Below are 27,587 nucleotides of genomic sequence, written 5' to 3'. Positions count from 1 at the left end.
CTGGGCAATTTATATAGACAAGAGGTTTAGCTCACAGATGTAGAGGTTCAAGATCATGGCCCCAACATCTTCTGAGCTTCTGGTGAGGGCAATGCACGACAGAAAAGTGGAAGGGAAAGCTGATGGGGAACGTGGCTATGTGTGGAAGAGAAGTCAGCTGGTGAGAGACAGGGGAGACTGACCTGCTCTCTATAAATTTATTCTTGTAATTAATCCAGTCCCTTGAGATCTTACTGACTCCCAAGAAATATAATCCAGTCGTAAGAGAACTAACCCAGTGTACTGAGAAAGACAATCAATTTATGAGGGTGACATTCCCATGACATACTTACTTCTTAAAGGTCCCACAACCTCTACAACCATTACATTGGGGATCAAGCTTCCAGAAGATGAACTCTGGGGAGCAGACCATAGCAAGTGGTATTGCCAAAGAGCAGACTAAATTGTCCAAGGTTAAACAGAAAAGGGAAAATCAGCCTGATCCAAAAGACTGTTATCTTTCTAATATATTATCTAGTATTTATTGTTTTTTTTTGATACATTAATAGCCATAATTTTACATAATTTAACAATTTTGCTAAATATTAAAATACTGATTTTATTTTAGATTATTATCTTTCTTTTTTCAAAGAATCAATAAGCCAGCTAATAAATATTATTTTAAGTGCTTTGATAATCAGACTTTGCTGTAAATTTCAACTCAGGTAATTTAAGAATAGAAGATTTTACATACCGCTATCATTTGAATATTTTCCTGTCAAACACCAGGGTTTATTCTTCAAAGTCTTACACTGGTAGTACTAAAAGAGTATAAAGTTAATGCAGTTATGATATTTAGAGATGAGGCCTCTGGGATGTGATTACATTGGTTTAGGTTGTGAGAGTGAACCCTATGATTAATTCCTGCTAGCTTTAGGAGCGTTCAAAGAGACACAGACAAGAGTGCTCCCTGCTTCTTGCTATGTGATGCTCTGCACTGCCTGGGACTCTGCCAGCAGGAAAGACTTCACCAGATGAGTCTCTTAGACCTTCCTTACACCTGCAGAGCCATCAATCAAAGTAAACCTCCTTTCTTATAAATTCACCTATCTCAGGTATTTTGTTATAGTAACAAAAAAAAAAAAAACCCTAATACACATATCTAATACCCATAGCATTTACCATTATTTTTTATGACCACAGAATTCATGTTGTAAACTATTTGATAAATGTTAAATTTTTTATTTCTGGATTTGTTAATCCCCCAAGGTTAATCTTAACCAATTATATCCCCTTTAAAATTATCCTTTAAAAAAAAAAAAAACTAAGATGCCATTGCAATAAAGGAATGTGAAAAGCAGTAAACCCATCACAAGAGACTATTCTAATCAGTACATCAATTGGCCTAAAGGCAATCCCATTAGAGTTTATTTTACATTTTAGAATGAACAAAGATTAGCATCTCAAAGTCCTCCAAGAATGAAACATTAACACTAACTGCACTGTCACTTTTCCAGTATGCACTGTAACTTGAGTAGTTTGAAAATTGACCTGTATTAAGAGCTATGTCACAGTAGCCATAAAAAAACTCTGATTTTCAAATTTAAGTTTTTTTCATGAGTGTCTTAGTTTAAATTCTTTCATTAGAGTGATCAATATGGTAATACATATTTTTGATATGTCAACAGATATTAGCTATGGATAGAGATTTTAACATTCAACGATCCCTTGGTTATTCAACTTTGATTAACCAAGGAACTATTGGCTATAGACTTCTCTTTTACTGTATTTCTCTAATCAGTTCCAGACACTGCTGCAGGATCTACTCAAGGACTACTGATTCCCATATAGACTGAATCACTTTGTGACTCCCTACTGTTTATCAAAAAAGCAACAGCAAAGTCTAGAATTCAACTCTTTTTTTTTTTTCCCCCAGGCAGAGTTAGAGAGAGAGTTATAGACTGTGAGAGAGACAGAGAGAAAGGTCTTCCTTCTGTTGGTTCACTCCCCTAATGGCTGCTACAGCCAGCACTGCACCAATCCGAAGCCAGGAGCCAGGCACTTCCTCCCGGTCTCCCATGCGGGCGCAGGGACCCAAACACTTGGGCCATCCTCCACTGCCCTCCCAGGCTACAGCAGAGAGCTGGACTGGAAGAGGAACAACTGGGACAGAATCCAGCGCCACAACCGCGACTAGAACCTGGGGTGCCGGCTCTGCAGGTGGAGGATTAGCCAAGTGAGCCATGGCACCGGCCTAGAATTCAACTCTTTAGCCAATGATACTTTAACACTTTCTATTTATTTTCCTTGTTTACCTGTATCATGTTTCACCCAAACTAGACTTAGACTCTTTCTAGACATGTCCTTCATTTTCCTCTCTCCACAGTAATTCTATCTGCTTCACCCTCCCTTTTCCACTTGCAGATGAAGTCCTCAATCCTCCCCATCTTTAGGACCCATAGGAAGTGTCAGCTCCACTAATGAACACTTTGGTGCTCTTTCTACCTGATGACACTTGTCTATCACACCCTTTATATTTTGTTATTCAAGGCTCTATCTTCATTAAATTATATTTAATTGTGTATTTTTCCAAATCCTAACAAATTACAAAAGCTTCTTCAGGGCAGGAGTGTCTTAATTTAGGACCAGTAAAATATTATAAAGGTAGCATGGGGGCAATACTATGAGAGATACCAAAAGCCAGGAAACAGAATTTAAACTTTATCTATAGGTAACAACCATTCTTGAATACAAGTGGCAAAAGAAAAATACTATAGGAAAATCAGTCTGCATATTATTCGGCTTTTTGTTACTGTAACAAATACCTGACACAGTTACTTATGAAGGAAGGAGGTTTATAGTCCAAGATTTGATGGCCCCCTTGGTCTGGCATCTGATGAGGGTGATTAATAGCATAATGCATGCAGAAAGATCATATGGTGAGTCAGAAAGCAGAGGGATAATGGCTGGGCCTGACCCAGTCCTATTTAACCAACCCTCTTGAAAGAATTACTTTTTCAGGTATGCCAGTGACCTAGGGACCTCCCAATAGGCTGGCTCCTTTATAAACACCACAATTGGATCGTGTCTCCAACCTTAATCCATTAACCATTAACATTAGATACCAAGCCTTTAACACATGGGCCTTTCTGGGGCACCTAAACTAATATCCAGACCATGGGGAAAAGTAGAGCTGTCTAGGAGACTGTAGAGGAAGAATAGTACATTGGAAAAACAGTGTGCCAGAGAAACCATCACCACTTTAAAGAGTAAAAGTAAAGAACTATGCAGAGTTCAAAGAGGCTGGAATGGGTGGATCACGGAAATGGCCTACAGAAGACAGGGAGAACATACTTGTAACAACCTGAAGAACAGAAGCTGGAAGAACCATATAAAATAACACGCAAAAGTAAAACCAGAAATTCTTTCTAAAGCCATCCTCTACTTTACTTTTTAGGGAAGCTTGAGAATATACATTGGTTTGCTTTTTTCATTTGATGGCTAATACTAGTTACATTTGTTAAAGTATCTGTCCAGAGGGTTCAGCTATTTTATTTTTTTTCCCCAACGCACATTTTACTAGTGTCTACTTGTGTCACATCTGCAAATGTCCCATTGACAAAAGGAAGTCACACGGCCAGGCCTAGTGTCTGGGGGATGTGAGTGGAGGAACCACAAAAGGGCATAGAGAAGCAAGTGTGGTACATGGAAGGCCATTCATTTAACAATCAATCACAAGTTGTTTAGGAACAGTGCTCTCTTCCTACAGGCCATACACAACAGCTAAAACTAAAGAGAAAACCAAACCATTCTCCTGGAAAAACATCATTTTCCTAAGGGATTTATTTATTTATTTATTTATTTATTTATATTTTTATTTTTTTGACAGAGTGGACAGTGAGAGAGAGAGAGACAGAGAGAAAGGTCTTCCTTTGCCGTTGGTTCACCCTCCAATGGCCGCCGTGGCCGGCGCACCGCGCTGATCCGATGACAGGAGCCAGGTGCTTCTGGTCTCCCATGGGGTGCAGGGCCCAAGCACTTGGGCCATCCTCCACTGCACTCCCGGGCCATAGCAGAGAGCTGGCCTGGAAGAGGGGCAACCAGGACAGAATCTGGCGCCCCAATTGGGACTAGAACCCGGGGTGCCGGCGTCGCAAGGCGGAGGATTAGCCTAGTGAGCCACCGCCCTAAGGGTTTTATAATCTAGTCTAGTATGTCTGCAATTTTTCTCAATGTCATAAAATTCTGAAGACAATCAATTTGAAAAATACACTTCTCAGAGAACATTTTGAGAAGAGAGAGGTCAAATGATGTGATGATGACAGTGTTTAGCAGCTTCCAAAACTTATCTTGGCCCTTCTGCTTTGAATGAGCAAATCTGTAGACAGAAGATTGAACCATAAGACCTTTAATCTGCTTTTCCAGTACTGAGATTTTGTGATAAACCATTTGGTAATCAGTCTATTACAGGGTTTCAGCTATTTTAAAAACTTTTTGATAACCTCAAAGTCAAGTTTTCTGGGAACAAAAAAGCCATCCAACTTAACTTTTGCCCTGCAAAAGATTAACATTTAATGAACCACCAATGTTCCAGCACTGTTCTAGCACTGGAGTATACAGCAATGAAAGGAGTGCCCGCTATCATGGAGTGTATACTCCCAATGCAGGTTACTGACAGGTAGTGTGACTAGCCATATTGTTTTGTCCAGGATTCAGGGATTTCTAGGATGAAGGACATTCAGTGCTAAAACTGAGAAATCAGTGATGAACAGCGAGTGCAAGCAGTAGCCCATTTCCCACATTGGTCCCCAAAGACCATCCTGCCGTCTCCCTTTTGGTATCTACAACCTTATGTCGTCCTCTCCCACATTAAATAAGTTGACCTGGGTAAAGTAACAGCATATTGTGGAAATGACTGTGTGTGACTTCCAAAGCTAGGTCATAAAAGACACTGGGGTCTACTTCACACTTTCCAGGGGAAGCCAATGGCCATCTTAAGGGGACACTCAGACAGCTCTATGGAGAGACTTCCATTTGGCAAGGAACTAAAACCTGTTGCTATTAGCCATGTAAATAAGCCTTCTTTAAAGGAGATCCACCAGCCACAACCAAATGCAGTCAAACTTCCATAGACTTCCAACCTAGCCAACATGTTCACTGCCATCTCATAAGATCCTTAGAACCACCAGCCAAGCCACTCCAATGCCTGACTTAGAGACTAAGGTAAAAGATGATGCTAAATTTTTGGGAAATTTGATAGAGTGTTAGACAACTATTGCAGTTCTATAGAGAAAAGTTATGCCTAATAGAGTTGAACGTAGGCAATACTTTTGACAATAGGGTTTGGAAAAGATTGTTCAAGAGGGATTTGGGCAGAGAGCAAAGGGAGAAGGCCAGCAAAAGGACAACCCAAACAAAAGGCTAAAGGATTTTGGATTTACTACTAACAGAAGGTACTTGCTTGGTGTTGTTAGAACAAGTGTCATTGTGACCGCAGTGGGATCAGCAAAATTTAGAGGGGCTGTAGGAGTAGTGGGGAGTAGAAGATTTTGTAGGGTCTCACTGAACAAAGAACAAGATGTTTGAATTTTATTCTGAGTCGAGGGAAACTATGGTTTGCAGCAGAAAAAGAGCTGCACCACCTGACCTATACTTTTAAAACTTCTTGTCTTCTTTCGGTGTTATTGGCAGCTTGGATTCCAAACATGCAATGTTCAGGGCTGTGATCAGGCCGAGTCTGGCTGGGCTAGGCTGTGTAGATGTAACCATTAATCCCCAAGCCTTTAAAGCCGGTGTTTTCTGGAGAACTGCACTTTTATGTGAGTTTGGGGCCACATGTTTTTCAGAGAAGTACAATATTCGGTGTATGTGAGTATGGGGCCACACAGACACCTGAGCACATGAAATGGGGCTGGTATGAATTCAGATGCACTGTATGGGCAAAATATACACCAGATTTCCAAGATTTGGTACAACAGAAGAATGTAAATTACATGTTGAAATGATCTTTCGGGTAGATCGGGTTATAAATACATATTTATTATATATTATTATATAAGATATTATGGATTTATACATAATATATTTAGTAATATAAGTACATTACTAAAAGCAATTTCACCTACTTCATGTTGTTTTTTCTAAAGGGCCCATTAGATTTAAAATCTCATCTTGTGGCTTGGATTATATTTCCATTGGACGGCGGCAAGCCCGTGCCATCGGCACCTGACGGGCAAACTTTTAGTTTCGTCTGGCGAAGCGCTGCCTCAGAAAGACTCGGGTGTTCTGGCTACAGGGGCACTGCAGGCGGTCCTCAGCGAACTCCTTCCCTGGAGAATAGGACCCGACTACACCGCAGGAACCACCCAGGGCTATCAGCAGCCGCCTTCACCGCGTCACATTGCCCAGACAACCAGGAAGAAAGGCAACCTTTAAAAGGGGCGGAGCCCTTCAATCAACACCCCTGACGAGACCAATCCACGACCTGAGCGGCCAGTGGTTGTCCTCACCTTCCGGGACTTCACTCGGAGGGGGGCGTGGCCAAAGGCAGAGGCGGGATTTCCTGTCCAGCTGTGCGTAACTTCCGGCGTATACCGGAAGTTCCCTCGGCGAGCTTCGGGAATTTAGAGCGCTGTGTGGCTCTTCGTGGTCGCTGTGGCAGATTGAGGTCTGAGGTTCTTGAAGGGCCTGGCGCGCTGATTACTAGATTATTGGCTTATTCATCTGCCGTTTCTCGCCTGGCGATGGCGACGTACACCTGTATTACCTGCCGCGTGGCGTTCCGTGACGCGGAAATGCAGCGGGCCCACTACAAGACGGACTGGCACCGCTACAACCTGCGGCGCAAGGTGGCCAGCATGGCCCCGGTCACCGCCGAAGGCTTCCAGGAGCGCGTGTGGGCGCAGCGGGCCGTGGCGGAGCAGGAGAGCAAGGGCACGGCTACGTACTGCACCGTGTGCAGTAAGAAGTTTGCCTCCTTCAACGCCTATGAAAACCACCTCAAATCGCGGCGGCACGTGGAGCTGGAGAAGAGGGCCGTGCAGGCCGTGAATCGCAAGGTGGAACTGATGAATGAAAAGAACCTGGAGAAGGGGCTGGGCGTGGACAGCGTGGACAAGGATGCCATGAACGCGGCCATCCAGCAGGCCATCAAGGCTCAGCCGTCCACATCTCCCAGGAAGGCGCCCCCGGCGCCGGCAGAGGAGGAGTCCAAAAGTTCTGTGGCCCAGGCTGCGGGGGGACGTGTGATTCACGAGCGGGACCCAGCCGAGAAACCGCCCCGGCTCCAGTGGTTTGAGCAGCAGGCGAAGAAGTTGGCAAAGCAACAGGAGGAGGAGAGTGAGGAGGAGGTGGAGGAGGAGGACCTGGACGACGAAGGTAATGGCCCTCTCTGGAGGGGCCGGGGGTTGGCGCCCCTTAAGTTTCCAGAGTTATATTCGAGGTGGGGATGTGTGTGTCCGTGACGGTGATGAGGGGAGGTGGTGTAGATGCGTTCTAAAGGGCCTTATCCGGCCAGCATCGCCACCGGGAGTTTTGTCTGTTTTAATCTAATTGCAGATTCAGGGCCCAAAACCTTACCTGAAGAGCGAATAGGTGCTTAATCAATATTTGTGGAACGGGTTGATGTCTTCTCCGTTTCGTGTGAGCAGGCTTTTAAAATATACATAGGAGAACATGCTATAGTCGCACCGCCTGCCGTGGGAGTTGTGATTCTACTGGGTTTCCAGTTAACGATGGTTTCTGCACTTAATTTGATTGATTGTAAACAGATGGAGGGGCTCCAGATCAGCAAGCCTGAAACGTGGAGCTTGAACCAGCAACCTAGCCTCCTTGACTTTAGGAGCCTTTTATTTCCTTCTTTTCCCGGCATTCTGTTAACACTGATACTGTGTTTACTCACATACTCCATTTATAACAGAACATGTGAGACTGGTTAATGTATAGACAACATAAACAGTTTGGAAGACTGGGAAGTCTAATGGCAGAATGGCCTTTTTATAAAGGTACTGAGCCACCCGGGCAGAGTCCTCATTACCTAATCATGCAATAAAGGCCCCGCCTTTCAGTACTGTCACACTGGTGGTTAAGCATTGACATGGTGGACACATTCAGATCCTAGCAGTTCCACCACTGCCAAGTGAACACACACCACTGTGCGTCTATGAAATGGTAGATACAGACATTGTTCTAGCAGTATATAAAAGTATTCATCTAAATATGAGACCACGGAAGTCTTTAGCACTGGGCTATGAAGCATAGGAAAGAAGCAGTTTACTGTGTACTGGAAAAGAAAGATTAAGGAGTTTTTTTTAGTTATTCAAACTTGTTTGTGGTAAATGAACAGCTGAAATTGAGATCTTAGAGGAAGACTAAGGGTTGGAATTAGTATCCTCTTTCTCCACATACAGTTTGCCTCATGCAGATCATTATGGCATTTTTAATTGTGATTGCCACTTTTCTTTAAACCATGTTTTTCAAAATTCTGGCTTGAAGACTGGGAAGATATTGATTCTGATGAAGAACTGGGATGTGAGGACACTGAAGCGATGGACGATGTGGAAGAGCAAGAAGCAGAGGAGGAAAGCTCATCCCATGGCGCCATCCCTGTAACAGACTGCTTGTTTTGTCTCCATCATTCAAGCTCCCTCATGAAGAATGTGGCTCATATGACTAAAGTCCACAGCTTCTTTATTCCTGATATAGAATATCTTTCAGATCTTAAAGGACTGATTAAATATTTAGGTAAGTACCATAGTTTTCCTTTTTATGAGGAAATACCACAGTAATGAGAGTCAAATTTAAGAGAAGTTTTACGATTCTTACCAGTCGTTGATGTTCATTTTGTGAAAATCAAAGTCTTGGTCAGTGTTTTTGGAGTTGTGGAGATGAAACTTATCCTGGCCACGAAAAGCTTTGATATTTTTTGATAATTTTTCCTCAACTTTTTCAGGAGAAAAGGTTGGTGTTGGAAAGATTTGCTTGTGGTGCAATGAGAAAGGGAAATCCTTCTATTCCACAGAAGCAGTGCAGGCACATATGAATGACAAAAGCCACTGTAAGCTCTTCACAGATGGTGACGCTGCTTTGGAATTTGCAGACTTCTATGATTTTAGGTAAGCCTGTGGTTTGTGATGTGAAGTGAGAAGTAAGGGCATCATATGTACATTGAAGTGATGGTTGATGTGCCAGTGCCAGCACTGTACAGTGAGTATATCCATAACTCTGGTAAGGCCTCTGGAGATGCTTGTTGCCTTAATTTTGTAGATAAGAAGCTCAGTTTAACAGTTTAACACAAGTAGTAAAGAGACGATCTCAGTCCCAAACTGAAGTGTTGTTGTTTTTTTTTTTTTTTTTTGACAGGCAGAGTAGACAGAGAGAGAGACAGAGAAAGGTCTTCCTTTGCCGTTGGTTCACCCTCCAATGGCCGCCGCGGCTGGCGCGCTGCTGCCGGCGCACCGCGCTGATCAGATGCCAGGAGCCAGGAGCCACGTGCTTTTCCTGGTCTCCCATGGGGTGCAGGGCCCAAGCACCTGGGCCATCCTCCATTGCACTCCTGGGCCACAGCAGAGAGCTGGCCTGGAAGAGGGGCAACCGGGACAGAATCCGGCGCCCCAACCAGGACTAGAACCTGGTGTGCCGGCGCCGCTAGGCGGAGGATTAGCCTAGTGAGCCGCGGCGCCGGCCTGAAGTTTTTTTTTTTTATTATAGAAAGCTTTTATTTAATAAATATAAATTTCATAAGTACAACTATTGGGTTATAGCGGTTCTTCCCCTTATACCCACCCTCGCACCCCGAAACCATCCCACCTCCTACTCCCTCTCCTGTCCCATTCTTCATTAAGATTCATTTTTAATTATCTTTATATACAGAAAATTGACTCTATACTAAGTAAAGATTTCAACAGCCAAACTGAAGTTTGTCTGACTTGTTTTTGTTTTATGTGGTTAAATGGTCAGTTCATTTTGTCAGTTCCCTCATAAACAGATTTGGAAACTGTCTTTCATGTTTTGGGTTTCTCAAAAGTCCTTAAACATAAGCTGTTTCCCAAGGAGTTGAGATAGTTACTAAGCTAGAGCATTTCATGTGAGATTATCCCATAGATAGTTCAACTCCAGATAGAGTCCTGACCAACTCATACATCATGCCATAGATATATTTTGGATGTTCACGAACCACTAGTTCTTGTTGTCAACATTCCTGTGACCCAGGGCAGGAGATAAGCAGCTGTGTAATAACTATACCAGACATGCACAGCCCAGCTGATACTGGTGCTCAGAAAAATCTTAAATCTTTAAGGTCTTCATTTTGCATTTTCTCTCCTGCTTCTCATTTTGCAGTCACGGACTTGTAGTTGGCAAGCGTAAGTAGGGAGTTAGACAGATTGAGTGTCTGCAGAGGTGGAAAGCATCTTCCTCCAGGCAGTAGACAGTATTTATCCCTCTCGGGCATCCTGTCAGTAGTATTTATGACTTTCTGATGGTCGGAGTGGTCAAAGCAAATACCTGAGATTGAGTCAAATGACAACAGTTAAGTGGCTGACTTGAAACGCTGCAGTTCACAATCTCTGGCTTCGCTCGTCTGCACTTAATGTCTGTACTCAGGATTCTATGTCCTGTAAGTCATGACTCCCAAGTGGATTTCTCTAGTATAACCTTCCCTTCAGCTCCAGATTTACATATCCAGTTACCTCCTTGACATTTCTAGGTAAGTGTCCAGAAGAAATCATGAATATATTCAAAGTCAAACTCTTGCTGTGCATCCTAATCTAAGTAACTGTCCTTCCAGTTACTTAAGGTAAAAACCTTGTAGTCAGTCATCTGTTTTCTTTCATGCTTATGTGAAATCTATCACCACATCCTGTTTTACCTACCCTCAAGTTATCTTGGACTGACTGCTCACTACCTCCGTGACTTCCAGGACTTCCATCAGCTTTCACCTGGCTTGCTGCACTACTATTCTGCCTGCTCAGTTTGCTTATTTACATGCTTACCACCTTCTATGTTCTCTTTTTTTTTTTTTTTTAATATTTTTATTTATTTATTGAAAGTTGGAGTTACACAGAGAGAGAAGGAGAAATAGAGGCAGAGAGAGAGAGAGAGGTCTTCCATCCACTGGTTCACTCCCCAACTGGCCGCAATGGCCAGAGCTGCGCCGATCTGAAGCCAGGAGCCAGGAGCTTCCTCCAGGTCTCCTATACGGATGCAGGGGCCCAAGGACTTGGGCCATCTTCTACTGCTTTTCCAGGCCAAAGCAGAGAGCTGGATCAGAAGTGGAGAAGCTGGGATTCGAACTTGTGCCCATATGGGATGCCTGCACTGCAGGCGGCAGCTTTATCTGCTACACTACAGTGCTGGACTCTTTGTTCTCTTCTCAAAACTAGCCAGATGGGTTCTTAAAAAATACTAAGTCAGGTGAAAGTGTTCTAAATCTTCCAAAGGCATTCTCTCTCCCCCATCCCTCTGCATCCCCACCTTTAATTTATTTGAAAGGCAGAGAGACTGATGGACAGAGATCTCCCATCTGCTGAGTCACTCCTCAAATGCCTAACACCGAGGGCTGGGCCATTCCAAAGCCAGGAACCCATAATTCAGTCTGGGCTTTCCATGTGAGTGTCAAGGACCCAAGTACTTGAGCCATCACCTGTTGCTTCCCAGGGTGTACATTAGGAAGCTGGAATTAACTATAGAGACTTGAATCTAGACATTCTAATAAGAGATGTAGGTATCCAGTGTCCCAACCGCTAAGTCAAATAGCTACCTCTTAAAGGGCTTTTTGTCTCTCAGGAAAAACCCAACTACAAGGATGTACGTGATCTGGTTTCAGCTGTGGTTTTAGTATTTTACATTTTTTGCTGTCTGGATTCCAGTAATTACATGTGTTTCTCAGGAACCTTTCATTTGCTGTTATCTTTACTTAAAATTTTTGGTCAGTTAGTTACATGACTTGCCCAGTTACTTCCTACTGAATTTAGCATAAATTTCACGTTCTCAGTGTGACCTTCCTTGACCAACTTCCATGAAATAGCAACTTTTACCAATCCTTTTTTATTTTATTTTAATTTTCTTCATGGCCTTTATTGTCTTTTTACATGTTATGTGTTTTTGTTTATTGTCTAAGCTTTAAAAGGGTGGTGTTGTTATTTACTGAGCATTCAAACTGAACCTAAATTTATAACTGATGTAAATGATTCAAGCAGTAAATTTCTCTCAATCAAAATAGTGCTTTTTTCAAAAATAGTGCTTTTTTATCTATTCTGTTAAAATGAGAATTGATGTGAGCCTTTATAAAAGTGAATAATAAATGATTGATATATCTTAAATAAGTAAAAATTGATAATGCTCAGTATAGAAAACTTGGAGAGTAAAATGCCTTTACACACAAAGCTTGTTGAGTGCTTACTACCTCCCAGGCACTAGTTAACTGTCAGTTAACAAAATGATAAATTGCTTGTAATCCCACACTTCTTGCCAAGATAACTAGTGTTAACTTATTTTGGACTTGAAACTTTTTCTTGAAGAATGAACTTAGAGAAAAGGACACATACGTATATTTAAGATACCATAAGTCTGTCCAATGAAATTTTAAGTGTAATTAACACCCAGTTGGAGAAACAGAATGTTAGCAATACCCTGACATTTCCCTGTGGATCCTTCTAGAAGCTATGCCTTTTGTCTTCAAGAGTGAATTCTATTGTGACTTAATATTGATTTTGTCTGTTTTTGCATTTTGTATGATGTAATCACAGGAATGTGTTCTTGGGTTTGGCTTCATTTGCTCTACTTTACATTTGTGAGACCCATCTGTACTATTTTTTTTTTTTTTAAGATTATTTATTTTAAAGTCAGAGTTACACAAAGGAGAGGCAGAGAAAGAGAGAGAGAAAGGGAGGGAGGGGAGGTTTTCCATTCGCTAGTCCACTCCCCAATTGGCCTCAGTGGCCAGAGCCAGGAGCCAGGAGCCTCTTCCAGGTCTCCCACATGCAAGGGCCCAAGGATCTGGGCCATCTTCCACTGCTTTTCCAGGCCATAGCAGAGAGCTGGATTGGAAGTGGAGCAGCTGGTACTTAAACAGGTGCCCATGTGGGATGCCAACACTGCAGGCAGTGGCTTTACCTGCTACGCTACAACCCTGGCCCCAATCTGTACTATTTAAAAAAAAATTGTTATTTATTTGAAAGGCAGAGTTACATAGGGGCAGAGACAGAGAGATCGTCTGTCCTCTGGTTCATTCCCCAAATGACTGCAATGGCAGGAGCTGGGCCAATCCGAAGCCAGGAGCCAGGAGCTTCTTCCAGGTCTCCTACACAGGTGCAGGGGCCCAAACACTTGGGCCATCCTCCACTGCTTTCCCAGGCCATAGCAGGGAGCTAGATTATAAGTGGAACATCCAGGACTCGAACCAGTGCCCATATGGGATGCTGGCACTGCAGGCGGCAGCTTTACCTACCAGGCCACAGTGCTGACCCCCATCTGTACTATTTTGTGTAGCTATGGATGATTCATTCTCATTCTTGTGTTTTGTTGTGTGCTCCACAATGTCTAGACTACTCTTGATGTACATTTGAATAGCTTCCGGTTTAGGGCTGTTACTAATAATGCTACTACGTAATTCTAGTATGTGTCTTTATTCAAATGTGTACATATTATTTGTTGTATATTTAGGAGTTGCATTAGAGAATATGTTCAGTTTTAGATGATACTGTGAAATTGTTTTGCAAAATTGTTCTCTATATGGGAGAACTTTTGATTTTAGCCACTTTGGTGGGTTTTAATTTGTTTATGGTGAATACCAATGTAATTAAGAATTTTTAATGTATTGGCCATTTGGATATATTTTTGTGAAGTGCGTGATTAAGTCTTTTTTTGTGTTTTTCTGTTGGGTCTGGCCTGCTCTTAGTATTTTAATGTACATTTTGCCACTTATTTTTTGTGTATGCCTGTGAATATGGATTTGTTAAAATTTATTTGTAGGAGTGAGAGATTCTTCTTTACCTGACCTGTCCAATAAGATAATTACTAGATGTGTCATTAAAATGAATTAAGCATTAATAAATTCAGTTCTTTAGTCATATTGCTTACATTTGAAGTGCAGTGTTTAAAAGCACATGTAATTAGATGGAGCTTCCATATTGAGCAAATAGACTTGAACATTGCTATCAACAAAGTTCTGTTGGACAGCACTGTTGTAGAATTTGTTTTTATAATGAGTAAATTGATTAGAGCTACTTGTCCAACTCTTCATTCTTCCTCTTTTCTCTGTTTGTTTTAGGGAAAAACAAGTTCAAGAAAGGATTCTTTCTGTTCTGAGTCGTTTGCTCACTTTTGCTACAGAGAAAATGCTAATAAGTTGTTTTCTTTTGCTAAACCTACCTTTTAGGTGGCTAGTGAGTTTGCCACATTTGCACATATCACGTGTGTCTCTTAGGTAAGATAGGAGTATTAGTCTGATTCTTCATGCCAATGTACTGTTTGTTATAGGAGCAGTTACCCAGATCACAGGGAGGGAGAAGACCCTGATGAAACTGAGCAGTTGCCCTCAGAGAAGAACTTGGAATATGATGATGAAACTATGGAGCTGATTCTGCCTTCTGGTGAGTGCCTTTATCAACAGTGCCAGTAGGATTGTCTGAGCTGCATATCACCATTATTATCTTTCATATTATTCCTCATTATTTCCATGAGGGAAATAGGACATAAAACTTGAAGTGTGTGTTTATGTTCTCATATGTATGGTATACTTTGGGTTGTCACTTACCTTGAAATTAGCTGTTTGTTTTTTTAAGATTTATTTATTTTTACTTGAAACTCAGTTACAGGGCCAGTGCTGTGGCGCAGCAGGTTAATGCCCTGGCCTGCAGTGCCGGCATCCCATATGGGCACCGGTTTGAGACCTGGCTGTTCCACTTTCGATCCAGCTCTCTGCTATGGCCTGGGAAAGCAGTAGAAGATGGCCCAAGTCCTTGGGCCCCTGTACCCACATGGGAGACCTGAAAGAAGCTCCTGGCTCCTGGCTTCTGATCAACACAGCTCTGGCTGTTGTGGCCAATTTGGGAGTGGACTGCCGGATGGAAGACTTATCTTTCTCTCTCTCTCTGCCTCTGCTTCTCCTTCTTCTCCTTCTCTCTGTGCGTAACTCTGACTTTCAAATAAATAAATAAATAAATCTTAAAAAAAAAAAGAGTTACACTGACAGAGGAGAGGCGGAGAGAGAGAGGGTCTTCCATCTGCTGGTTCACTCCCCAGTCGGCGATAATGGCTGGAGCTGCGGCGATCCGAAGCTAGGAGCTTCTTCCAGGTCTCCCATGCAGGTGCAGGGGCCTAAGGACTTGGGTCATCTTCTGCTTTCCCAAGGCCATAGCAGAGAGCTGGATAGGAAGTGGAGCAGCTGGGACTGGAATCAGCACCCATATGGGATCCCGGCACTGCAGGCAGTGGCTTTACCAGCTGTGCCACAGCGCCAGCCCCCTGCTGTTTCTTTTCGATTTGAACAATGCTTTTTGCTTTGATTGAGTGTCCCTGCCTCCCTTCCTTTCTCCCTTTTTTTTTTATTAAAATATGTAGACCTTTTCTGTACTGTTCTCATATAGATTTTTTGGGTCCGATTTATGTTTTTCTTTACTCTAATTCACTGAGCTGCTTCTTGTTTCCTTAGCTGCTCAGGCTCCAAATGGTTGGCTGGCATGTGAATTTCTGACGGACAGTGTCTGAGTTGCCTGACTGTATTCTAGTTGTAGGAGATACTTTGAGTTCTTAAAATTCTGCCTTTGGGGAACAGGATTCTTGGTTGGAATTTATCCCTGGTATGAGAAGATGAAGAATCACCATGAATATAGAAAGTTATCCACTGTTTTTCATGTGGGAAGAAAGAATAGGAAAAGATGTAATTAATAGCTGAAAGGCTGGAGAAATGAATAGAATGGCAGACAAAAGATTCTAATAATTCGTGGCACTTTCTTAGCATGTTCAAGCTTTTCAGCAAGCCTGCAATTTAGATTCTACATACTCATTTGACTTATGAAATTTAGGAGGTTGAAGTAACATGCCCAAGATCACACATCTAGTCGGTTGTTGCTCCCCCTCTTCGCGGAGGAACGACACAGGACCCTGAGCTGTTCTTTTGTCTGCTTGGCCCTCCCCGGGTTTGCTGCTGGTTCTTCCCGGGTTGCTACCGACCCTTCCACCTCCGTGGAAGGACGGTTCCCCCTGCCACTTTCCCCACTTCCGCGGGGGAGCGGCACACCGCCGGCCGGCTCTCTTGGGGGCTGCACAGGTGTTCCTTCAGATAGATGTTCCTGGTGCATGTTGTCTCTCTCCTCCTTTATAGTCCTCTTCCACCAATCCCAACTCTGCTGCCCACACGCCGAGTACGCTGCTCTCCTCCAATCAGGAGCAGGATCAGCTCCTGGAGGTCATCACTCAAGTTGGCGAGAGACAGCTGCATAGAAGCTGTTTACTCCTCTCCCAGCGCCATATTGTGGGAGAGCAGATGCATAGACTAAGTCTTAATTCCAGTAACAGTCTAGTCCGAGTTGCTCCCCACAGTCGGTGAAGCCTCTTTCCCACTTCTATACACTGCCTTTGGAGATTTGCGATAATGGTGAGGGCAGGAACAGCACACAATGCCAATGGAGATTTCCACAGTGAAGAGAAGCCCCTTTAACATTGCCCTTCACAGACAACCATGTGTAACTCGGAATCATAACCTCTTAAGACAGGGGCAGCTTTAGCAGCTGATGGCAGAAGGAAAGTGCAAGCAGAACCCATCTTGAAGATGTAATTCTACAATGACAAGAAAATTAAAATGCCATGTAATGTGGTGGCCTATGTAATACTCAATTGCAAAAGCCTAAATATAATCACAGAAAACCTTCTAGTCTTCCTCTAGTGAAAGTATTAATACAGAACATCAGAAATAATGTTTCATAACTTTTTTTTTCAGGACTATTTGTTTAGACTCTTGTCTCATTCACTTCCACTTCTTAACTGTAGAATAAGATAACTACATTAGCACATGCTACAAGCATGTGCATGAATGAACATATATTTGAGAAAAATTTTCACCTGAACTTTACACTTTTGAAACTTAAAAATATAAAGAATTCTTAGCCTTGTAGAAAACATTTTTTGTGGGTGAGTTTGTTGCCTAAGGTTAAGCAAAGGCCAAATTAGGTGTCTTTGTGGGATCTCTTCCTCTCCTACATACAGATGATTTGGCAGTCCCTAGATGTCTTCTGAGTGTTTTTGTTTTCTTTTAATCCAGGTCTGTGTCCTCATGACAAATAACTGTCCATTTCCAGGCTGGTTTCCACACAAACCGAAACAGAACATTCTTTTTAAAGCAACAGTATATTTTTTTGTCCCCTGGAATTCCTGGAATGAAGCCATTGCTTTTGGATAACTTGTAGTTTCTCTGGCTTCTGGCCCCTTGGGCGTCTTGTGCTGTTCCCTTACTACTCACCTATAGTTGCTTCTTCTGGCTCTTTGTGTGTGTCATGCCTGTGTCTTCCTCTTACGCCTTCTGTAAGACTCATCTTACTTGGCTTTATCCTCCTGGGAAGTCTTTCTGAATTCCTCTCCTGTTCTTCTGTTGGTTGTTGAGAGTTCCCTCTGCTCCCGGGACATGTGGTATATCTGTGATAACCTTCACCTTACTCCTTTGTAGTTGTTGGCTTGTTTGTCTCCCCCCATAGTTTTGGAACTGAAAACTGCTTCTTTTACCTTTTCATCTCAGTTTAGGTTCTCAGACACACAAGAGCCAGATAAATGTTGACTGAGAAGGTGGAGGCAACTATTGAAAAGAAACGAAAGTTGATTCTCTTGGGCTTGGAATGAATGAAGAGCAGAGCAGAGGGAGTTCTCGGGCTTGAGTCACATTTGTCTGTGTTACTGTTTGATGTCTGGGGAGAAGATTGATTTGCTTTTATATTGTGTAGTCAAAGAAGAAAGTAGCATGAGATTAGCTTAGCTTTTTAACATGTGGGTTTCCTTGTTTACAGCTGCAGGTCCAGTTACTGAGTTGTGTTGTTTTAAACTGTTCTGGAACAACCTTAGGACAGCATTTTGACATGGACTTGGAGGTAGTGGGGTACCCAGTTTGGTACTAGGATATTGTGAAATGCTGTGCTTTTGAACTGGAACACCCAGGAAAAACCCAGCCAACAGCTATAAACTATCTTACTGCAAGGGTTCGTTATTTATTTATTTATTTATTTATTTATTTATTTATTTTTTACAGGCAAAGTGGACAGTGAGAGAGAGAGAGACAGAGAGAAAGGTCTTCCTTTGCCGTTGGTTCACCCTTCAATGGCACTGCGCCGCGCCTATCTGAAGGCAGAAGCCAGGTGCTTTTCCTGGTCTCCCATGGGGTGCAGGGCCCAAGCACCTGGGCCATCTTCCACTGCACTCCCTGGCCACAGCAGAGAGCTGGCCTGGAAGAGGGGCAACCGGGACAGAATCCGGTGCCCCGACCGGGACTAGAACCTGATGTGCCGGCGCTGCAAGGCAGAGGATTAGCCTAGTGAGCCGCGGCGCCGGCCCCTACAAGGGTTCTTAAGTAGACCATGCACATTTTTTCTGTGTGGGCAAAGCCAGGAGCCAGGTGCTTCGTCCTGGTCTCCCATGCGGATGCAAGGGCCCAAGCACTTGGGCCATCCTCTACTGCTATTCCCAGCTACAGCAGAGAGCTGGACTGGAACAGGAGCAACTGGGACTAGAACCTGGTGCTCATATGGGATGCCAGCGCCGCAGGTAGAGGATTAACCAAGTGAGCCACAACACTGGCCCCTGCCGTAGATTCTTAAAAGCATCTGTACTTGGAGAAGATTAAAGAAGAAACATCTGTATATAAGGCATTCTCTGCCTTCAGAGGCCCTCTCAGATGACTGAGAACTTAGAGTAAGTCTTTGTTTAATGACAGTAAAATAGATTTCAGAGTGAATAAAAAATGACCAGTATTGTGAAATTTCTTCCATCTGGACTGATATGATATTTTTCATGTTGCCCATACTTTTACTAACTCAAGTTTTACAAATCAGTTGTGCCAGGGCCGGTGCTGTGGCTCAGTGGGTTAAAGCTTCAGCCTGCAGCGCTGGTATCCCATATGGGAACTAGTTCAAGTCTCCGCTGCTCCTCTTCTGATCCAGCTTTCTGCCATGGCCTGGGAAAGTAGAAGGTGACCCAAGTCCTTAGGCCCCTGCACCTGCATGGGAGACCTGGAAGAAGCTCCTGGCTCCTGGCTTTGGATCAGTTCAGCTCTGGCTGTTGTGGTCATTTGGGGAGTGAACCCGTGGAATGGAGACCTTTCTCTCTCTGGCTCTACATCTCTCTGTAACTCTGTCTTTCAAATAAATGAAAAATCCTAAAAACAAAATACAGACAAAAAAAATCAGTTATGCTTTAGTCAGTCAGGTTTATTATGAGACATTGGTTTGTTCCTGAATCTCAATATTGGTTTGGGGTGTTTTGTTTTTTTAATGATCCAAGAAAATGGGAGATCTCTGATCAAACACTATATAAAATGTAGCAACAACATATTTAATCATCACCTATTTATCTCTGAACAAATTTACATTCAGAAACCTCTTCCATTGTGCTCATTTGTATGATTGGCTTAGCATGGATATTAGCTTGAAACCCATTTTGAAAGGATTCTTATGTGTGGAAGTTAGTGAATTTTTTTTAAGCTTTATTTTATTTATTTGAAAGAGTTACAGACAGAGGTAGAGACAGAGAGAGAGGTCTTCCATCTGCTGGTCCACTCCCCAGATGGCCGCAACAGCCAGAGCTGTGCCGATCTGAAGCCAGGAGCTTCTTCTGGGTCTCCCACGCTGCTGCAGGGGCCCAAGGACTTGGGCCATTTTCTACTGCTGCAGTAGAAAATCCCAGGCCATAGCAGAGAGCTGATGGGAAGAGGAGCAGCCAGGAGTAGAACCGGTGCCCATATGGGATGCCAGCGCTTCAGGCCAGGGTGTTAACCCGCTGCGCCACAGCACCGGCCCCGAGCTTAGTGATACTGAATCAGCTACACTTGGTGCCTATTTTAAATGGTTAAAGTAGTAATTGTGATACTCTAAACCTAGTTACTTAGATTGTGTGTGTGTGTGTGTGTTTTTAAAGATTTTATTTATTTATTTGAGAGGTAGAGTTACAGACAGTGAGAGGGAGAGACAGAGAAAGGTCTTCCATCTGTTGATTCACTCCCCGATGGCCGCAATGGTCAGAGCTGTGCTGAGCCGAAGCTAAGAGCCAGGTGCTTCTTCCGGGTCTCCCATGTAGGTGCAAGAGCCCAAGAACTTGGGTCATCTTCTACTGCTTTCCCAGGCCATGGCAGAGAGCTGGATTGGAAGAGGAGCAGCCGGGACTAGAACTGGCACCCATATGGGATGCGGGTGCCACAGGCGAAGGATAAACCAACTGCTGTCACAGTGGCAGCTCTCAACTTGTATTTTAATCATTTAAGTAGATGATTATGAAGCCAATGACAAACAGCATCCAGTAGAGGGCACTCTGAGCATTTCTTTTGAAGACTCTAGTCTGGCTCAGTCCCTGTGTTCTGTTTTCCTCATTGCTCTTCAGTTCTTACCGAGGAAGCCTGTCTGAAAGACACATTCAGTTAGCTGTTGACTACCCTGATGAAACTGTTGGTAGGTCCACAGGCGATACATAGCTAATGTTCTTAGGAAAATGACAGTTTGGAATTTTGTTTTCCAGTATCCAGTTTAATCAACAGGCTATTTGTTACTGCTATGGTAAAAACTAGATGGACAGGTTGTGTGCTTCACCATAACTCATACATAACCAATCCTTTATTTATTTTGGTTGTCATACTATGTCCTGAAAATATTATTTTTATGTATTTTTGATGAGGACTTTTGAGTTGGACTGTTTTTTGCACTGTACAGTTGTTGCTAATGTCAGGTGCTTCCTCATCATTGACATAGAGTGGGAATAGTGCTAAACACTGAGTTTTCATTTCTGTCCTACTAGCTGTCAGAAACCTTGGCATTAAGTAATGAAGCCTGTTCAAGGATTTTTTTTTTTTAACTTTTATTTAATGAATATAAATTTCCAAAGTACAGAATATTGATTACAATGACTTCCCCCCCATAACGTCCCTCCAACCCGCAACCCTCCCCTTATCTACTCCCTCTCCCCTTCCATTCATGTCAAGATTCATTTTCGATTCTCTTTATATACAGAAGATCAGTTTAGCATACATTAAATAAAGATTTCAACAGTTTGCTCCCACACAGAAACATAAAGTGAAAAATACTGTTTGAGTACTAGTTATAGCATTAAATCTCAATGTACAGCACACTAAGGACAAAGATCCTACGTGAGGAGTAAGTGCACAGTGACTCCTGTTGTTGACTTAACAAATTGACACTCTTGTTTAAGCCAGCCTTCAGTAAGATATTTCTCAGTGTTGCTTAAGAATATTAATATATTGATTGTATATAATATATTAATATGTACTTATGACCAGCATTGTTATTCCCTGGCTTGGGAGTAATTGTTTTTACAAATATGTCCTGAATTAATATTGTAAAGAGAAAATCAGTTAAGCAATCCTGAAAGATTGTTTTTGCCATCTCCTGAATATGATCACAAAGCAAGCAACTTTTCCATATCTATTTAGTCAGCGAACTATTTTCCAAGTAGGAACGTAAAATAACGTGATTGGAAAGAATATCGTAAAGGCAAATGCAGCCTTCCGAAATAAACTATCATGTTCATAGTCTTTTTACTTGAAAGATTCTCTATGTTTTTATATGTGTAAATGTAAACACTTTTCTAGCAACTGGGTTTTAGCCACATTTATTTTAATTGGAAATAGCTGTTTTATACTTTATGTACATGTTGTTGATAAGTATCTGCATGTTTATGGGCTTCTGGGAAGGTATTTGATTACTTATACCCTCGATTAAAATTCTATGAAAGCATAGCATGTATTTAGTAAGCACTTAGGTGATGCTGATGCCACTGGTCTGGGGACTATCCTTTGAGAGCCACTGCTGTGATGGAGCCTGGCTCCTGCAGTTTCATCTGTTGTGAAGCTGAGACACAGGTTGGGATGTTGTTCCTGTAAAGGACCAGAGGCAGTAGTTCAGGTTTTGAGTGCCATCGTGTCTCTGCAGTTCTCCAGCCCTGCTGTTGTGGTATGAAAGCAGCTGGAGGTAATACCTACACAGATGAGTGCATGTGTGTGTGATCCAGTTCTATGAACAAAACATGACAGTGGTCAGATTTGGTTGTCTGGCTGTAGTTTGCTACCCTTCCTATTAAAAGATATGCCCCACCCTTAAATAAGGGCCTTGATTTGTTCTTTTGTAAATATCTTTATTCCCTCAGATTTTTGTTTTTGTTAAATTTTAGTTCCAAAGTTTTTGATGGTCAGTCCCTTTTCCCCATAGTTTTCTTATTTGAAATGTACAGGATCTCTTTTTCCCATTGTGTTAAAGTTGGTAATGGTCCTATCTGATAATAACATACACAGTCATATATTGTAATAACATCATAATATGTTTGAAATTAAAATCAGAGTATGATTAGCTCAAAAAATTTAGCAGCTCCTTCTAAATAAGCAAAAGCTGTGAAGAGAGTGCAGCTTAAATGCCTTTTAAAATCCTGGCTTAGCAGGTGATTTCATCACTTAGGAAGCAGTAGAAAGGAGTTCCTCAACCTTGGCACTGTTGACATTTTGGGCTAGGTAATTGTGCATTTGAAGATACTTAGCAGCATCTTGGGCTTTTACCCACTAGATGCCAGTAGCACCTTCTACTTGTAACAACCAAAGCTGTCTCCAGTTAGTGCCAAATGTTTCCTATTGGATAAAATTGCCCCTTGAAGATTGAATTTGGAAAGCTCTTGCTTTATAGCTCTGCCTTGCAAAAACCATCTAATTCAATGTTTATATATTGCTCTTATGGAAAACAGGTGCCAGAGTGGGACATCGCTCCTTGATGAGATACTACAAACAGCGATTTGGCTTATCAAGAGCTGTTGCAGTTGCTAAAAACCAGAAGGCTGTGGGCCGGGTACTCCAACAATACAGAGCGCTGGGATGGACTGGCAGCACAGGTTTGTTGGTGTTTAGAACTATGAATGGGCTCAAGAACTTATTTTTCCAGAAAGAGCTTGGGTGAAGTTGTTTCCATTTATGTGTTCTTATGGATCCTATCCAAGGGAAACTTAACCTCTTGTCTCTGGGAGCTTCCACTACCACTTAATAATGTTAATGGCAATAAGCACAAAGCTGCATGTCTTAAAAGTTTCATATTCTTGGTATAATAATTTCATGTATACTATCAACTTTTTCAGAAGACAATAGTTAGAAAAAGGATGATTTAGTAATCATCAAAAGTTGAAATTATCCTGAAGGCTACACAAAGGAATTAAATAGTATTCCAGTGGTTAATAGCTTAAGCTGTGGAGTCATGCATGACTTATAGGATGTACTTATAGATTCTCAGATGATGAACATGAGTAATCTAATTAATCTAAGCTTCTACTTCCTCATTTATACAATGGATATGATAATGATAGTATCTGCTTCTATGAGTTGAGATTTTAATATTATAATGCATGCTCATGTGATGCAGTCCATAGGAAACTTAGTCAAAAGAATAAAGCACACTCCAAGATATTGATGTAGTTGACGACTTCTTGGATAAGACCCCCAGAGCATAGGCAACCAAAGCAAAACTAAACAAATGGTATTGTATCAAACTCAGAAACTTTGGCACAGCAAAGTAAACGATCATAGAGTGAAGAGACCACCAACAAAATGGGAAAAAATATTTGCAAGCTACCTATCTGACAAAGGATTAATACCCTGACTAAATCAGCCAATTAAAAAGCTCAACAACAAAAAAATAACCAATCCAGTTAAGAAATTGGGCACAGGACCTCAGTAGTTCTCAAAAGAGGAAATGCAAATGGCCAGCAAATATAAGAAAAAATGCTCACCATCACTAGCCATCAGAAAAGTGCAAATCAGAACCACATGAAATACAACCTCAGCCCCATCAAATGGCTAAAATCCAAAAGACAAGGATTAACAAATGCTGGTATGGATGTGGAGAAAGGGGAATGTTTATACACTGTTGGTGGGAATGTAAATTAGTACAATCACTGTGGAAAACAGTAGTTAGATTTAAAAAACTAGAAATAGACATGCCCTGTCATCCAGCAATCCCACTATTGGGTATATATCCCAAAGACATGAACATGTTGTATCAAAGAGATACCTGTACCACCATGTTTATAGCAGTGCTGTTCACAATAATCAGAATTACGAATCAACCAAGTTGTCTATTATCAGATAATCAGGTGAATGGATAAAGAAAAATACACATATACAAATACAATAGAATATTATTCAGCTATAAAAAGAGTGAAATTCTACCATTTGCATCAAAATGGATCCAGCTTGGAGGACCTGATAAGCCAGACACAGAAAGACAAATACTTCATGTTTTACCTCATATGTGGGAGCTAACACTAAAAATGAAAAACAATTTAAAAACAAAAGCAGAATAAAGAAATGCCTGTATCAGTATTGCCACAAATATATTTTTGTCAAATTTTGTTTTATGTATTTGTCCAACCGGTGGTTAAAAATTGTGATACTATAGTTTTAATGATCTGTGGTTATTTCAGAATTTATTGTATATGGGTGAAATGTTCATCCTTCCATTTGATTATTGTTTATAGCTCTTGCCTATATTCCTGCTGAAATAGGGTCTTTACGTTTTATTGTTGATCTCTTTATTTAGTGGAGCATTAAGCCCTTGACTGTAATGCTAATTAAAAATATGTTATCTGAAAAATTAAAAAAGAACAAAAGAGAGAGGATGAAGTGGGGGAGGAAGGAAATATTATAAAAATTGTATCTGTGAACTTCATTGACCCTGTTTTCTTTGTATTAATATTACATTAACATGAAAAAAATAAAGTATTGTAAAAGAAAAAAAAAAAAGAAAAAACCCACACACACAAAAAAAGAAAGAAAGAAAGCAGGCCGCTGAAATTGTTAAGCTTTGAAACCTTATCGATACAATATTATTTACATTTGTTCTGATACATCTGCAGGAAGCCAGTTATCCTTAGACCTTCAGGGAAAATATCAACTGTGGAGAGGATAAGAGGACAGCTGCTTTCTGATGGTCTGGAAAGCTCTGAGCAACTGAAATCCATTTAAATCCACTGTGTTTTACGTACATGTGCTTTCTGTCACTGTGGCTGCTTGGGAGATATGAGGATGCTTGAGTCTAACAAAGACTGACTTCATCTTGCTCTTGTCAGGAATTTATTTGACTCCATTTATAGTTTCTGCCCTTCTCTATCCTCAGATCCATGGGCCTGCACTTTCTGTGCATATAAACCTTTCCAATGATTAGAACTAAAGATGCTCATCCCAGAGAAATGTATATATCCAAGAGTTCTGGGTTGCAATTCTAGGGTGCACGTAGACCCCCAAAGCCCAGCTAGCAACTTCTTTAAATTACCTCAAACTTTTGGAGTCTCGGCAAAGACTGAGTTTTCTCTAATCACAAGTAACAGACTTTTGCCTCATTTCTTCACCCCTTTGTAACCACAGGAGCAGCTCTAATGCGAGAACGGGACATGCAGTATGTTCAGAGGATGAAATCAAAATGGATGCTGAAGACAGGAATGAAGAACAATGCCACCAAGCAGATGCACTTTAGGGTTCAAGTGAGATTCTGAGTGTCTGCCAGGACTGAGTGATGTGTCTCCTGCACAAGTTTCCACCTTGAGGACCACCAGAAGCCAAACTGTGGACCCCTTTGCTGCTACTTCATTTGTTCTGATCTGATAATAAAAAATCTGGATTATATTGGCTTTCAAATGTCATTTTTCAATAGTGTTTAGATCTTATGGTTTTACAAACCTGTACTTTTGTGTGGCAGTTGCTTCATTGCTTCAGCTTTTGAATAATTTATGGCTCTTCACATAATGTGGGAAATTCAGGAGGGACGTATCCACTTCAAACTTAGCTGAACTTTAAAAATAACTCACTGTGTTACGGCACTGGGGCCTATGTAGTTGAACTTTGAGGCTTACGTAAGAAGAGCAAAGTTGAATGTTGCTCACTGAATGTGTGTGTCATGGCTCTTGAGGTGGTGAATCACTGCAGGTACATTCACACTATATTCAGGAATGTTGAAGAGCATGCTAGTGGCTTGCTGTGAAGTTTTTTTAGTTCTAAATGTGAACACACTCCCAGCCTCCGGTAATTACCATTATACCCAACTTCTATGGGATCAGCCTTTTTTAATTCTACATATGAGAAGTCACAGAATTTTAGACAGTGATGGTACATTTTAACTAACCTAGTTCAGTTGTTACCACTTCACTTCTCCCCTCCCTATGTTGTCAGTGTAGCAGAATCCGGGGCCTTGGGGTGATATAAAGGTTCTCATCCATGGTACATAACAGTAATTGACAGAGCAAGGAAAAAATGTGTTTCTCCAAGTGTGCATGTATGCTGTAGTTTGGAGATGCTTAGAATCTTCCCCAAAGGTTCATACTAAAGTTTCTGGTGATGTTGAAGTGGTGAAACCTTTTTTTTTTTTTTTTTTTTGGACAGAGTTAGAGAGAAAGGTCTTCCTTTTTCCATTGGTTCACCCCCCAAGTGGCCGCTACGGCCGGTGCGTTGCAGCTGGCATGCTGCACCAATCTGAAGCCAGGAGCCAGGTGTTTCCTCCTGGTCTCCCATCGGTTGCAGGGCCCAAGGACCTGGGCCGTCCTCCACTGCACTCCTGGGCCACAGCAGAGAGCTGGACTGGAAGAAGAGCAACCGGGACAGAATCCGGTGCCCTGACCGGGACTAGAACCTGGGGTGCCAGCACCGCCAGGTGGAGGATTAGCCTAGTGAGCCGTGGCGCCGGCCAAAGTGGTGAAACCTTTAAGAGATGATGCTCAGTTTTGATTTAAGTCCTTGAGGTGCAACTCTTAGAAGAGATCAAGGTAGTTCTCACAGGATCAACTTAGCTCTTGACAGAATGGGTTGTTATAAAATGAGGTCACACCTCTCCCCCACTTGACCTTTTCTTCCTGTGGGTGCTTCTCTTTTTCCCTGCCATATTGTGATGCAGCTGGGGGCCCTTAGGAAGCCTGCACCATGCTGTTTAGACTCTCCAGTAACCAGAATTTTGAGCCAAATAAATTGCTTTTTTTTTTTTTAATATAAAATGTTTATCTAGGAGACAAGGAGTAGAGAGAGTGAGTGAGCAAGTGAGCTTCTGCTGGTTCACTCTGCAAATGCCTACATTGGTTGGGGCTGGAGGCTAGGACCAAGACTGGGAACTAGGAATGCAATCCAGGTCTCCCAGTTGGGTAGCAGTAGCCCAATTACTTAAGCCATCACTGCTGCCTCCCAGAGTCAGGATAGAAATACAGCCTAGACACTCTGATGAGGGACATAGGCATCCAAACCACTAGGCTAGACACTCAATCCTTCTTTTCTTTGTACGATGTCCTGACATCCTTTGAAATCTAGCTTTAGGTCGCCATCATTCTGTAGCTCCTGTTCTCAGTGCACCTGCAGAATTGGCATGATGTGGACACCACTATGGCTTATACCT

The 27,587-nt window shown here is 42.0% G+C and overlaps 1 protein-coding gene across 1 annotated transcript; it reads left to right on the top strand.

The window, feature by feature from the left end:
* Window positions 1–6,604: 6,604 nt before the first annotated feature.
* On the top strand, window positions 6,605–25,837 carry ZNF622 (zinc finger protein 622). Its single transcript, XM_017344654.4, has 6 exons — window positions 6,605–7,356; window positions 8,473–8,721; window positions 8,930–9,092; window positions 14,458–14,570; window positions 22,915–23,058; window positions 25,580–25,837. The coding sequence occupies exons 1-6, from the start codon at window positions 6,723–6,725 to the stop codon at window positions 25,705–25,707; spliced, it is 1,431 nt and encodes a 476-aa protein (XP_017200143.1). The 5' UTR covers window positions 6,605–6,722; the 3' UTR covers window positions 25,708–25,837.
* The last annotated feature ends 1,750 nt before the right edge of the window (window positions 25,838–27,587 follow it).

This window comes from Oryctolagus cuniculus, chromosome 14 (assembly GCF_051225735.1).
Source record: "Oryctolagus cuniculus isolate XC-2025 breed Fujian yellow rabbit chromosome 14, ASM5122573v1, whole genome shotgun sequence".
Taxonomy (NCBI): domain Eukaryota; kingdom Metazoa; phylum Chordata; class Mammalia; order Lagomorpha; family Leporidae; genus Oryctolagus; species Oryctolagus cuniculus.
This window is presented reverse-complemented; position numbering and strand designations above follow the sequence as displayed.

Bases quoted from the DNA above. Each gene is read 5' to 3' on its own strand.
- ZNF622 (XM_017344654.4), top strand. From the start codon at position 6,723: ATGGCGACGTACACCTGTATTACCTGCCGCGTGGCGTTCCGTGACGCG. The intron at 8,722-8,929 runs GTAAGTACCATA...CAACTTTTTCAG, and splicing joins AGGACTGATTAAATATTTAG to GAGAAAAGGTTGGTGTTGGA. The intron at 9,093-14,457 runs GTAAGCCTGTGG...TGTTTGTTATAG, and splicing joins GCAGACTTCTATGATTTTAG to GAGCAGTTACCCAGATCACA.